Source organism: Gymnoscopelus microlampas (assembly GCF_963454915.1).
Source record: "Gymnoscopelus microlampas genome assembly, chromosome: 5".
NCBI classification, from domain to species: Eukaryota; Metazoa; Chordata; class Actinopteri; order Myctophiformes; family Myctophidae; genus Gymnoscopelus; species Gymnoscopelus microlampas.
Window position 1 is genome coordinate 23,268,588 of NC_139942.1, and position 15,440 is coordinate 23,284,027.

Below are 15,440 nucleotides of genomic sequence, written 5' to 3' on the forward strand. Positions count from 1 at the left end.
AATATCATATATATTGTATCCTTTTTTATTTTGTCTTTTAAATAAAGATACATAAATAGATAGGGTATAGAACCTAACAAAGACAAAAATAAATAAATTACTAAGTTGTGCGTATTTTACTGTGAGAACTGAGGAGGCATTGGGTATGGCATCATAGGAGGTGGTGGTGGCTGCTGTGGGGCCTGTGCCTGGGGGAAGGTGAAAGGGGGATGCCTTGTACCATTCTGGGCACCACCAAAATGCTGGGCCTGAAAGTTGTTCTGGCCTCCAAAGGAGTTCCCTTAGTTGGTACCAAAGTTTGACTGTCCATTTCCGTTGTAGCTGCCTCGGTTGTTGAAGCCAGGGGCGGACTGGCTATTTGGCATACGGGTCATATACCCGGTGGCCCCCTGGGCCGCTGGGCCACCCGAAAAAGAAAAAAAAATCAGATATTTTTGCTCCCGTTTTAGGATTATTACGGTCATTTCCGGATCGCACGGCCCAATTATTAGTTACGTTAAAGTTTGGGCTGGGATTTTTTTTTCAGGCTGCCCCTAGCTACGCCACTGCCTCCACTGGCTTCAGCCATCTGGAGGAGCTTGGGGTTGATGGCCTGACTGGCCTCACAGAGCACAGCAACCAGGTCACCGGCCTGACTCACGTTGTTGGGTGTGAAGAAGGTGTAGGCCGCGCCTGTCTTTTGGCTACGTGCTGTTCTGCCGATACGATGGATATAGTCCTCAGAGTTGTTCGGGTAGTCATAGTTGATGATGAATTTTACATCCTCAACATCTAGACCCCTGGAGGCAACATCTGTTGCGATGAGGATCGGAGCATTCTCAAACTTGAACTTTTTGAGCACCGTGTCCCTTTTCTGTTGGCTCTTACCACCATGAATACCCAATACTGGCCATCCATCTCTACTCAGCCTCCTGGTGATTCTATCACACTTCCTCTTGGTCCCCACAAAGATAATTGTCTTGTTCTCCTTCTTGCTCATGATGTCCTCCAGCAGGCAAAGCAGCTTGTCTTGCTTCTCTCCGTCATTGCAGACATCAACAGTCTGCAGGATGTTGTGATTGGCGCTGAGTTGCAGTGCTCCGATATTGATCTGGACATATTCCCTTAGGAAGTCCTCTGCCATCTTGCGGACATCTTTGGGCCAGGTAGCACTCCACATCAGTGTCTGACGGTCAGGTCTGATTTGGCCTACTATTTTCCGGATCTGCGGTTCGAACCCCATGTCAAGCATTCTGTCAGCCTCATCCAAAACAAGATATGTGCATCGGCGAAGGTTGGTCTTTCCTGCTTCCAGGAAGTCAATGAGCCTACCCGGAGTGGCGATGCATATCTCCACACCCCTTTTCAGGTCAAGGATCTGCAGTTCCTTGGATGCACCCCCATAAATGCAGGTGGACTTGAGGCGAGAGGCTCTGGCATACTCTGTAGCCACCTGCTGGACCTGTTGCGCCAGCTCACGGGTGGGGGCAAGCACCAAGCAAATGGGACCATCTCCACTTTCCAAGAATGGCTGGTGGTTGATGTGCACTAAAGCAGGCAACAGATAAGCAAGCGTTTTCCCAGAGCCAGTCTGTGCAATGCCAACCATATCCTTGCCACTCAGTGCTAAAGGCCACCCCTGTGCTTGGATGGGTGTTGGTTCACTCCAGTTCTGTTTAGCGATCACATCCATCACATAGGATGGGAAAGAAGCCTCATGGAACTTCATGATGGGGTTTGGGCAGTCTCTTCCCTTCACTGTAACAGTATTGGCTCTCCTGTACTGTTCCACCTCTTGCGGTGATCTCCGGGCCACATCGGGGTGCTGCTGATATAAGCCCTCGCACTTTGGGAGTTCGTCAAGGTTCCAGTGCTTTGTGGGCAGACTTTTAATTTGGTTTCCATACTTGTTGTTACCACTTCCACCACGCCCGCCTCCGCCACTACCAAAGCGTGGAGGACCACTGCCATATCCTCTGTCTCTGCCACAATATCTGTCGGACAATCCACGCATTTTGTAAACAAAACGTAAAAGATAAAATAGAAAGAAATACTAATAATAGGTTTCAAACAAAGACCGGCGGACCACCGACTGTGGTCGTTGTAATGTAGTAGTCCCATTATCATAGTACTTGGAGCTGAGGCCAGGCTATGATGTCAGTACCTTACTATGACATCATGAAAACATGGATCTCCACATGAGCATCTCAGGAACACAGACACAGAGATCTCCATATATGGGCATAAAGGGACACAGAGACAGACAAACAGACAGACAGACAGACAGACAGACAGACAGACAGACAGACAGACAGACAGACAGACAGACAGACAGACAGACAGACAGGCAGGCAGGCAGACAGGCAGGCAGGCAGACAGACAGACAGACAGACAGACAGACAGACAGACAGACAGACAGACAGACAGACACAGAGATTTGTATTTTATTCTAGGTACTGACCAAATTCCCACTTGACATGACACACCAGTACACATGCTAAGTTGAGGCCGTATGGTCTGACGGAAATGAACTGCTACTAGTCATATAACTTTATTACCCCCCCCCCCCTCTATAAATGTTATTAACATTTATTATTATGTTGTTACAGAATGTCACATTTCTCTGTTTGGAAAGCCAATATTCTTCTTGGCTTTGAGAACATGTATGCTTATAGGCCTCTGAATGGACTGTTTTAAAGCTTGGCATTAGACCAGTAGTTAACTATTGTTAATAGTTAGTTAACTAAAATTAACAATAATAATAACAATATAATAACTAAGTATTGTTAATTATTGTGAGAATTGCATATTTTAACATATTTAGACATTTCTTTTAACACCAGATTAGGACAAATCTGCCATGTAGGCTGATAATTCTAGACGCAATCTTTACATGTACCACTAGATGGGGTAATGTAACTGGCAACAACAGATGCGAAACTGATTTAATTTAATGATCCTGATAACCTGATAGTCCTGATGTGGGTGCTTGACATTACATTTCTGAGTATGCTGCAACAGTAATATAAATTCCATGAGACCACCTGAAACTGAAGTGTGCGTACACAGATAAACCAAAATATTACAATTCTGCACCTTAGTGGAGATGTTTCCTCAGACCTAATTATTCTTCTGCTCTTGCTTTTCTGACTGATTTAACAGACCTAATATCGAAATACCAGGCAAAATGCTGACCAGTGTTTTGAATCACTCGTATTGCCAACTTTAATTAGCTGGCGTGTAGTTTTTATGAAACTCATGCCAGCTATATGTGTGCGTTGTCAACTTGGAACTTGAAGCTACATCAGTTATCTGGCTATATGAACAGCCTGAACTGGAATATTTCTGGTGTTTGATATTTATTGTAGTATGACCCATTTCCAGATGTAGACTATAGTTTTATAATTCATTCTCTATCTAGCATCATGATTTCCCTTCTTTAATAATGTAGTGGTGAATAGGCCTACTATTCAATATAATAGAATATAGGCTAATATTGAAGAAAGCCAAAATTGATAATTTTGTAGATGACAGGTAGCATTTTGCTCAGGTTCCCAATCAATACTATATGGTGTCAATGTCATAGCTACCAGAAAAGAAGTGTGGCAGAAACAAATCCATAATTATGTGGCCAGGAGGATTGGTAATTAACAACCAGCTATTCTAAAGGCATTTTAGGTGGATTCCAGCAACTCTATATGTGAAATATAGAGCTGCTGCTGTCTGCCTTGATCTATGGATCGTTTGATGTCTCCCCTCAGCTTGATACTGTTACATAACTGGAATATATTTCAAGCGAGGACGATAACTAACCCCTGGAGGGTGAAAAAGAAAAGGGGGGGGGGGAAAGTGTCACTGTAAACCAAAAATATATTTTCCAGAATCTTAAATATTAACTGTTATGCACAATGTTTGTTTTGAATTTATAGTTGGCTTCCACATGACAGATTTATAAGGCTCCATGACAAAAATAATAATAGGTTAATAATAATAATAATAACAATAATAATAATACATTATAATAATAATTACAGTGTGTGTGTGTGTGTGTGTGTGTGTGTGTGTGTGTGTGTGTGTGTGTGTGTGTGTGTGTGTGTGTGTGTGTGTGTGTGTGTGTGTGTGTGTGTGTGTGTGTGTGTGTGCTAAAACAATGCATTTTTAACCAAAGTATCTTTAAATGATTAAAACAAAACAGTTCTTGTTCCAGTTCTAAGATGATATGGCTGTTCTCCCCGCTGACAAATGTGTTGAATTTAGCAGTTTAATCAGGATGAAGTGTGAAACTGTGGACGAAAGAAAAGACACTACTGAGACACTCTCACATATATATACATACTGTACATACATACAAATACATACACATACATATAAACATACATACATACATACATACATACAAATACATACACATACATATAAACATACATACATACATACATACATACATACATACATACATACATACATACATACATACATACATACATACATACATACATACATACATACATACATACATACATACATACATACATACATACATACATACTCATATTTTGTGGTGTAAAACTTGTTACTTGCTGGTACTTCATTAAAAGTGTTATTGTTGTAACTCAAATTTTAAATATAATTATAGAAAAGTATTAATGTATACATTTTTATCCGGTGACATTTCTGATTTGTCAGGGGGGTGAAAATGTTGTAAGGTACTGTAGGTATGCAAGTCACATCCTCATTAGGAGGAGCTGAGCCCCCCGTCTGATCCTAGAATCGCCCCAGCTGGTAAAGCAAATTGATCTCAGTCTATAAGGTGAGACCCACAATATCAACATTGAAAATGTGTGGAGGGCACTATCCAGTCATTTTGCCATACATATGACCAAGACCCATAAACTATACTATGTTTTCACCATTTCTGATGATGATGCATGTGCAAAGTTTTGACATACAGTTTTTGAGAACCTTTGGACCCTCATAAATATGATTAATGAACAATAGTAATAATAATAATAATAATAATAATACATTTATTACAATAGGTATTTCGCAGCACCTTCTCTGATACACTATACATATATTGGTTTTTTTATGAGCCCTCCTTGTTGCTCGGAGAATCAGTTTGTTTTCCCAATCTGAGTTACATACAAAATAAATGTTAGATCATTATCAGAAGTTAGTCATAATTTATTAGTATCAGATAGGTGTGAGCCCAAACGTTGTATTTATTCAGACAAGTTTGGTGCCAAAGAAAAGATTCACTCGAATTGATTAATGGCTTCTCAGACATATCTCGTTTCAGATGGGTGAAAAAATGACAGCGACTTTGATTGGCTAAAGCAACATATCATATTGTCTAATGGAATGTTGACGACAACATGCTGTCATCACATGGACACCATCCAAGCTGGCTTGGCATTAGACCATCATCTTCATAAGACCATCATCACAATAACAAACATTATTTCCCATTGTTACCCTTCAGTGCAATTAATCCATCAGGATTCCCGAACAATGAACATGTAGTTCCAACCAGGAAAGGGGAAACTGTAGCCAAATTCATTCATTCATGCTGTTACCTGTTTTTTTTTGTTCGTTTTTTTTTGCCAAAATACCTTCATAACTCGTAACAGAACTGTGATTGAACCCACACAGCAAGGGCAAGCGGGAAGGAATAGTGCACAGATTACAGTGTGCAGGTCTGAGGTAAAGGTGTGAATAAATCAAACTGATTCAGAAGCATGTGTATCGGTATGGCAATAACTTGGCTCACCAGTTTGCTTTCACATTCTCCTCTTGAAACTCTGGGTGGCAAGTGAGAAGAGGGTAGACATTCTCCGAATTGTGCCACAGCACATGCAGCCATGGGATCACGGGAGCAACCAGTAACATCAACAACAACACAATCCTAGAGACAGAGGAAATTGAAAGGGCATGTCCATGACATGCCTCACTGAGTTCTAGCTGGGTGGATGCGAGAAAGTGAAAGAGTATAAACACAGAACAACACTATCAAATATCCACTCAGATGCTCAAAGACCATTAGTGCCTCTTAAGCTTTACAAAAAATAACAGAAATCCACTTGAAACCAAAACACGAGCGCATTTTTCATGAGTCAGTTGGAAAGAACATAGAAGGCTATGCTATGAAAATGCTGACAAGTACAAACTGTCAGGATGTGAAATGGACTAGCTTAGAATGGATTAAATCCATAGACGTTTCACAAAAACATATTATTAATCAGCTTGCCCTGTTGATCTTATGAAAAGATAAGATCAAAGTCACAAGGCTGGTCTGATGTTTGTGATGGGTTTAAGAATAGAAGGCAGCAGAGTTATCCTCAGTTTACTCATATTTTTATATTTCTAATATACCTTCTAAAATATTCTGAGTCTTAAACATATTTTATATAACACAAATACATTCTACAAGTATGTAGATGTTAGTCAAGAGAAGAGTGAAAAACCCAAATAAATAAATAAATATAATATCCAGTGTGTGTGCTTACACAGTGATAATAGGCACTGCATGCAAGACATTATGGGAATAATCTGATTTGAATGAAAATGCCCTTTTAAGATCATCCATGCCCATAATATGCAATTTTTTAGAAGGAGGACAAAAAAAAACAATATTTTTCACTTAGGAATTTGCCAACCATTTAGTTGCCATAACATCTCTGATGTTGAGGATCTGGCTAATGAGTTCACAATAAGGAATTATAACTCCTTATTCCTATCATAGGTTAGCACAGTGCCAAATGCAGCCAGTTCCTTTTACAATGTTTGCTTTCTTATTAATCATGTGATAGGAACCATAATGTGCCTTTTATGGTTTGATAAAACTTACCATAAACCATCTGCCGGGGACTTCCTTGTACAATAAAAGGCAAATGAAATGTAGGTACAGGGAGCTAACAATAAAAACCCCCAGCAAAGATCAGAATATTGAGTTTGTGGCAAACATAAACAGTTTCCTCTTTACATATGCCTATGATTTCCAACTGCAATATACTGTAATGATAATGAGTAGAGATAGTGGTCATGGAGGACAATTTTTACTGAAGCAAATAAATGCATGCAATATATGTACTAACAAATTAGCTAAATAAAAGTGAAGAGTTACCTAAATGGTTCTTATATGAAGTGGAAAAGTGTGCTAAATATTTCTCCTGCCTTATGACTCTTTTTGCACTTGATGTATACTTATTTTATGTTGTTTCTGTCTTTATGTGATTGTTATTTTATGTAGTGTACATTGCAATTGTGTTCTGTCCTGCTGCTACCCTGAACAGGGCTCCCTATAGTGAAAGAGATATTGATCTGTATAAATTAATGTTAAATAAAAAATAAAATGAAAAGACATTAGTCCTGTCAGACAATCAGATTCATTCCCTCAGTAAAAACTTTGATGGAAGTTCCATTGGACTGAAACTTTGAAAGTATAATCGCCTCAGGCAACTGAAAACTTAAATGTGTCAGCTTCCTAATGTGCCTTTTGGATTGCAGCCCATATTATTTTCCTGAGCTGGATTAATAGCTTGCATCGCTAGATCAACCCCTGTGAAACCATTATATGAATTACTGTTTTTTAGGGAGGCATTGTGAGACATGAATGTCCAGATTCAGCAAGAAAGTTATTACCACTTGAACCCTATCACATCCCTAGTTTGGGGTTAACATTTGCCAAAAATAGCAGATCTACAAGCTTGCATCTTATCGCTCGCTTATAGAGCGAACACAGGATGGGCCTAGTATATAGCCCTTGGGAATCCGATCAACTAAGTACAGGGTTTAAGTGGTTAATGACAAACCTTTGAACACTAAAAGGCTGCATATGCCAATCATGGAATCGTAGCTAGAACGGCATCCAAATTCAACTTGAAGGGGGAAAAAACAAGACTGTTCAGGCTCAGGTACAAAGGTGAGTTGCAGAAGCTTGGATGGAAATATGATACCTGGCAAAACACCCCCACCTTGCTGCTTTATAAGAGTACCTGACCTGCACGCGCAGCCAGAAGCAAGGAAAGAGCTACAAGCAATATTCTCTAGGAAAATTACAGGTGAGTAACATATAGCATTAGAAAACTAAATAGGCAAATGTATTTTTTTGTTTCAGGTGTGCTCAACAAAAATGAACTTCGGAGAATATGGAATAACAAAAAAGAATTGTTATGTTATTGTGCTTTTTATATTTATGATTTTCCATGAGATATAGAATCAAAACACAGCTTCATAAATAAAACGATGTGATTTGTTGCATTTAATTTAAGGCTGAAAGCAAACGTTGTAGGTTTAGCACTCTTCCTAAACAACACAGAATGCCAGACAGACAAATGTTTTAATAGGGTTTGCTAACAGCTACCATGACAAAGAGTTCAGAAAAGAAAGGAAAAAACAATACATAAAAAATGTAGTAGTAGCAATGTGAAAATTCTCTCCAACTGATAAGATTTATGGTTAATACTGTAATAAATTCATTCTGCCTTCTTTCTTTTGCAGAGTCAACTCTCTAGGCAGAACCATGAGGATCAATGTGCTATTCTTCCTACTCATGTTGGCATGTCTCTATGTGACATCGGCACAAGGTAAATTACTATAAATACCATGACTCAGCCTATGTAGCATAAACACGGAAGCATGGCATGGAAGCATGGAGAAGATATGGCCTCACTCTGTATGGAATTTTTGATACCAGTCGATTCCTGGCTTGTGTTTGTTAGAGTTAGACTACACTGACTCTATTTTCAAGGCATATCAAATGAAAATATGTTGTTATATTTAGTTGGTACTTATCATTTGACCCTGATTATTTACATGATTATTTGCAAATAAATGTTTATAGATACTGTCTGTAACAGTGCTGCATTTTTGGTCCTCAGGTTCCTATGAGGACTGTTGTCTAAAGTATGTGAAAGATGTCAGGAGAGGCCTGCAAGCGAGGGTGGTGAAGTACAGGAGGCAGATAGCAGATGGGAGCTGCAACATCCCTGCTATTGTGTAAATATATAATTTCATATAAAAAAGAAGAAAAATGGATAGATGATAACACATTAAAACATTGCTGTCTAGTTAATAAAATGAAAACCAATAATTTCCATTATTTGAAATCATTCTTTAGGTTCACAATGAGGAAGGGGCGCAATTTCTGCGCAAACCCAGACGCCAAGTGGGTCAGTGAGCTAATGAAGAAGATTGACACGCAGAAGTTCCTCAAGAAAAAGGTAATAACAATAGAGTGACTTCTGTCTTAACGATTGCATTTAAGTAAAAAACTGTGGTTGAAATGGATGCTTTTTGTTTATACAGCCCCATCATCCAAGGCCAAAGCCTGAAGGACGTCGCCTGCGACAATAGTTCCTAATATTGACTGAGTTCACCCTTGGCTGAGTCTTGTTGTAAATCAATATGACATTTATGGTGCCTCGCCCTTTGCTATTTGAGGGATATGACCATGAACATCTCTCTGCATTACTTCTGCTTTCAGTCGTGTAACGTTGCTGGTCAAAGGCTCTCTCTGGACACAGCATGGATCGATGTGTAATGTGAGTGTGGGGTGCAAATGTGAGGCTGTTCCAAATGTGAGTTTTTGTGTAAATGGTTGCAGGGAAAGCACTATAGGCAATTTAATCATTGGTGATAGACTGTGAATGATCTCTAATGATGAAAAGGGTATTCGATTGTGTAAAAATCTTTGTTTCAGGATCATTTGTAGCCTATCATTTCTTCTTAGAAGTGACCAAAGATTTGCTTTCCAACAAACAAGCAATTGCAGAATGTAAGCGACTTGGTAGAGAGGATGTAAAGGAGATTTTGGAACCTGAAGCTTAAATGTCTTGTTATTTATAGAAGCACAAAATCTCCAAGGCACTATAGACCTTCTTAGTAAAAGTGTGTTGACCAGCCTTGTCAATAAAGGCTTTTGAAATGATTTTGGACTCTCCCCTCCTTACAGTAGACTGCCTTGGACGATTTTTGTGTCTACAAATTTGTCTCCTGTTTTCCACTGAGAAATCCAATGTGATTTTTACTTACAGTCTTGTTATTTTGTTTGTGTATACTGTATGTTGTATCCTTCTTTTGTTTATATACCGTTCATGCTATGGAAATAAAGTAAGAATAAAGCTAAAAGGATTATGATGCAAGATTCCCTCTGTGAAGTTATCTCTTTATGTTTCACACATTACAATGCAATATCTACAGGTATATGCACGTGCGTACATATACACAGTCATAAATGCATACAATTATTATTACAATTCAATAATATTTTTCTAACCTTTCAAACTATATTGTTTAATAGCTGATTGCTAGCTTCCCTACCTTTCAAATAATGTCTCATGCTAGAAATTATTGGCACAGGGAGTACATAACTCAATATACAGGTCAGTGTTACTCCAATGGTTATTTAAGAATTGCCAGTTGTATTACCTCTAAATGTTAATAAACAAGCACTCATGTTTAAAGGCATAATTATTTTGTGCTGTGTGCCTGTGTTTACATAACAAAACAATATAATAAGTATGTCTTTAACGTATGAAAAGCTCAGAGAATTTGTTTATAAAATGACAGCAAAAAGAAACTTTCAACTTTGACCACAACAAATCGCTGTGTAAACAGGACAATAGTGAGCTAAGAAAGTTTCAACATGGAGCAGCTAAAACACTTGTTATCTCGAGCCTCCACCCTTAATATGGTAAATGGGCTTGCCTCAAATGCACTTTGAGGCTGCCATAAACGTAATGATCAGACGCAATCATGTACTTCTACTTTCACTTTAAAACAAATGTCCTTTATTCTGTGAAGAACGAAAGTCTGTCCCCATAAAGAGTTCAAGGAGAATATGACGCAATTTAACAAGTATATGTAACTTTTGTAAGCCCTTTGAAGTGTATTTACTTTCATAGTTTTTATGATACTAGTTATGTTTAGTAACAAGCTTAATCTTTTCACAAAATGACCACCATGTGATCTAATTTGCTAGTGTCCTGCTGAAAATCACAATGTGAGGTACATGCAGGGGTGTCGTACTGAGAAGAATACCCTTAATGTTTCAGTGGGTCCAGAGCTGGATAAGAGCCCTTGGACACGACAGATATACTAGGCTTGTTATCTCTCCCTTTAGGTGTGCAACACCTAAAATACAGCAGACGTTGGTAACAGCAAGGCCGGCCCACTGACAGCCTTACTGCCCTTATCCAATCTTGATTATGGCAATGTCCTGTTCGGGATACAAGCTCTGGACCAGCTTGTAAACTTTCAGTTTGGCAGCACCCAACCCTCTGGAACTCTCCTGACAGAGATTTGCCATGCCCCAACTCTCGCACCAAGCATATTTTGCAACGACAACGTATTCAGAAATGATATGTATTAACACACACATATACACACACACACACACACTCACCCCCTTGTGATGGGCGTACAAATGCATGTGTAAAATAGACAGCTACGGGGTGCTCGGGTGGCGCAGTGGTAAAGTCCCTGCCCACCACCACGAAGGTTGTGGGTTCAAATCCACCGTGGTGCATAAGGGAGGATGATATGTGCCACCACACGTACTCCTATGGGCTGGGGCGGCCCTCAGGGAGTGTTGAGCGGGAGGAGTAGGACGAAAGCTCTATATGAGTCAGTATACAACAGCAGCGACAACACAGAAATGTGTGTGGGGAGGAAGTAATTGGCATAACGACTAAATTGGGGAGAAAAGGGGGTAAAAAATAATTGGCTACTCTAAATTTTTAAAAAGAAAGAAAAAAACACAGCCATGAGAGCAGTGCATCCCTTCTACCATGGGATTCAAGACTGGGAGGCCGGCGAGGATCTCCAGCACACTTACCCTCTCTGCCTTTCCACTGGCAGTTCTCGGGCAGTCTTGCTGTCCGACCAGCCTTGGAATTGAGCCACTACCTGGACCATCGTAACCGAACAACTCTGCTCCTCCCATGGATAGCATGCCATTGCCGAAGCCTGACGATGGGGGAATGCTGACTGTTTGAAGTTCCTGGTGGTGTCATCAACAGAGAAGATGTATCGCTGGTCATGCTGGGCGGTGGGGAGTTGCGGGTGTCTGTAGCCCCTGGGGTTATTAGCGGAGAGGCGTGCTTCTCACGATTATCTCCATACCCCACAGTTACACATAAAAAATAAATGAAAACACAACATGACATCACACATAAATTTCCCTCCCAACACATTGCCATTGTAAACAATAATTCAGATTTACAGAGACTTTGCAACACCGGATGAATGCAAATCATATTTATTGACATTATCAGAGTAGCAAATCATAAAGAAACACTTTGGCACGGGCCACATTGCAGGATGAGTGTCGAGGCAGGTCTTGCCTGATGGAAGACAGGGGGCTCTGGAGCCCAGCCCCCTGAAGGTCGGGACCAACCCTGGTGGTTTATATGTTGAAGAATTTAATACCTAGGACCCCAATGGAAACAAGACCGCAAGAACTTTTTTGGTGTTATCCTTTTAGACAAAGTGTTTGACTGTACTCGTGCTGTTTTACATCTCTGTCTAATAAAATATTCAATCAATCAATAATCAGTGTCTGCTGCTTGGGTGGTGTGTTGGGGAGGTGGAGGTGGGTGACCTGAACGGAGAAGCACAAATGAGGCAGGGAAAGAGAGGGTGAGAAAGATTCCATTTAAAGGAGGGATCATGATCAAATAAAAGACAGAACCTAACGTGCCCAGGGCATGCTGGGAGGTCTCTTCCGGCATCAAGTTAAAAATGCTAAAATACTAGACATGTACAACAGCTAGCTAGGTTTGGGACAGTGAAGAAATGGCTAGCACTGACTGCATTGGAAACCTATGGTAGCTCCGACTGAACCAATTTCATCAATCAGTTCTCAGCAATGGTGAGAAATTACCAGATATATATTATATTATATATTATATATATATAATGTCCAAGTGGACAGAAATCATATGGCCTGATATAAATGTATATACCTATCTCATAGAGAAGCCCAGTGTTTATCCAAAGGAAATTCAGTGTGAGCATACACATCCTAACACAGCCAGCTAATTACCATGCAGATTTAAAAGCTGTATGGGAAAGGAAAGTAAGTATTATACTCTGTTATGTGGAATGGGTTATGTTACCTGCAAGCCTAGCCTTGGGTCACAAGACGGTCATCGACTCGGTCATGTCATATAATATATGACAGTCTTGTATCAAGGCTACCTGCAAGCCCAACCCTTAAGTTGATCAGCTCTGTTAATTTCAAGTGCTCCATAAAGGGCTGGCCAGCAGCTGGAACTAACTATAACCATCAATTTGTTCAGTTGTAGCAGGTTCAATATACCCATGTTTTCTTTTTTTTTGCTACTTAAGTTGTCTTGTACATTGGAAATTATATTAACATATTTGTATTGATTGATTATTACATTTTTCTATAGGTCTCCCCCAACACATGGCAGTTTATACAGTTTAAACACACACATGGGGCCCTATCTTGCGTGCCGCCTTACCCCTTATGCCTAAACCTTTTGGCATGTTTTACTATTTTGAAAAACATTTTTAAATAGTGAAAATATCCGATCTACATCGACACGTTGTGAGCTTGTAGATTTGGCAACGGCAAAACAGTTTAGGCATAAGGTGTAAGGTAAACTCAAAGCACCGCAATGGGTGGTTTTATTTGACTGATATGTTCATATATATTTTCATGTTAATATGCATTTTTGTCAATAAGAAAAACAACCAATCAATAAATCAATCAATCAAACAATCGATCGATTGACTGCCAGATATGCCCTGGAGAGTGCCGTTATTGCCCAAGTTGCGCATGCGTCTCTAGTTTCACTTCACAGAACCCTATTTAAGATAAAATGCAACCCCCCCCCCCCCCCCCCCCCCCAATATATTGGAGACTGAGTATAAAGGCCCACTTGTAACCTACTTATTAATGTGTTAAGTTTTAACTAGTATTACAGGGGCCTGCCCTGGGATGTCAGAGGGCCCACTATTGCACTACCTGTGCCCCTGTGATGCAGTGCTCATCGCATTACCTATAAAGGTATCAGTGCAATGATTTAAAGCCTACAGTTCCCGTATCTGATCTGACACCATGCTGGATAGCCTCAGAGTTTTACATGTTCATTCACATTGTTCTGTCGTAACTAGAAGTTATTCTTTTTCATCTTCGCAGGCACAGGCAAGAACAGCCGGGGCATGCCTGTACTGTTAATGAAAAACAAAAAACAAAAAGAAAACTACCTGTAACTCACAACATGCTGACGTTTAGACACTGATGGAGACTGATGAAGACTTGCAAAGCTCCAGTGACCATATTCACAGATACCCTTTTGTTGCATCTGTGTGCATAGTTGCTACATATTCACACACACACACACACACACACACACACACACCCACCCACCCACGCATGCACGCACTCACGCATGCACACCTATGCACGCACACGCACAAACACAAACGTATTTCCAATTTTCTATACTTTTACTTCTACTCCACCACATCTCAGAGGAATATATCGTACTTTCATTCCAATACAATTATTTGAAAACTTTACTTAGACCACTTGAGCCATATTTTATACATAGGCTATTAGATCTGCTATTTTCAAACATTTTAGTACTTTTACTTTTGGTAAGTATACTTTGATGGCAATACTTTTGTACTTTTACTCAAGTAACATTTTGAACACAGGCCTTTTACTTGTAACAGAGTATTTTTATATTGTGGTATTGCTGCTTTTTCTTAAGTAAAATATCTGAGTTCTTCTTGCACCACTGCACACACACACACACACACACACACACACACACACACACACACAAACATGCACGTACTTGCGCACGCACACACAAGTGAAAGTGTTTCTCAGACATGTTTACATTTAACAACGTTATTCCTGTACTCCACAATGATGTTACATGTGGGAGTTTGACTGATATCACATTGTTCTTGCAGGCAGAGGCAGTGAATGAGTGAAGCAAGAACTTCAGAAATGTCAGGAAAATTAGTCATGATTTTGTGCAACATGGTTAAAAGATTTTGACTACCTTAAAACACACCCCGCCCCCCTGTGATGTTTGGTGCACTGCTCCCCCAAGGGGAGCCCGGACCCCACTGGCAGTAACAATATATTTCCCATACTGGCAGATATTGGACATATGAAGTTTTTAAAGCATTATTAAATCATTGTTGAAGGGAATCATTACATGGGTGGTCAAAATGCTTGAGATAATCTCTCCCTACGCAAAGATGCCCTGGGGCAAGGCACACCTCAGTCAGCAAACACATAATCTCTCAAGACAGATTCAGAGCATCGCATCAGATTCTTTTCCCCCATTTTTTTGCCGATGGGTTCCCAGATTGGCCTACACATGACTTGGAGAAAATACTTTTACTAGAACCGCTCCATGTCACAGTTAGTAGAACGGTCTGTTAAAAGTCGGTTAGTCATCAGTTTCACAGAT

General features: G+C 40.0%; 2 protein-coding genes across 2 annotated transcripts; one reads left to right on the plus strand and one right to left on the minus strand.

Annotated features, from left to right (window-relative positions):
• Positions 1–496: 496 nt before the first annotated feature.
• LOC311044991 (putative ATP-dependent RNA helicase DDX5) lies at positions 497–1,993 on the minus strand (the record flags this gene model as incomplete). Its single annotated transcript, XM_084056800.1, has 1 exon — positions 497–1,993. One exon carries the CDS (start codon positions 1,991–1,993, stop codon positions 497–499), a length of 1,497 nt encoding a protein of 498 aa, XP_083912926.1.
• Positions 1,994–7,967: 5,974 nt separating this feature from the next.
• ccl25a (chemokine (C-C motif) ligand 25a) lies at positions 7,968–10,107 on the plus strand. The gene is made up of 5 exons (XM_084057330.1): positions 7,968–8,039; positions 8,479–8,564; positions 8,859–8,976; positions 9,098–9,200; positions 9,286–10,107. Exons 2-5 carry the CDS (start codon positions 8,501–8,503, stop codon positions 9,331–9,333), a joined length of 333 nt encoding a protein of 110 aa, XP_083913456.1. The 5' UTR covers positions 7,968–8,039; positions 8,479–8,500; the 3' UTR covers positions 9,334–10,107.
• The last annotated feature ends 5,333 nt before the right edge of the window (positions 10,108–15,440 follow it).

Coding starts and splice junctions, on each gene's coding strand:
- ccl25a (XM_084057330.1), top strand. CDS start 8,501: ATGAGGATCAATGTGCTATTCTTCCTACTCATGTTGGCATGTCTCTAT. Junction 8,565..8,858: donor CTATGTGACATCGGCACAAG/GTAAATTACTAT, acceptor TTTGGTCCTCAG/GTTCCTATGAGGACTGTTGT. Junction 9,201..9,285: donor AGAAGTTCCTCAAGAAAAAG/GTAATAACAATA, acceptor TTGTTTATACAG/CCCCATCATCCAAGGCCAAA.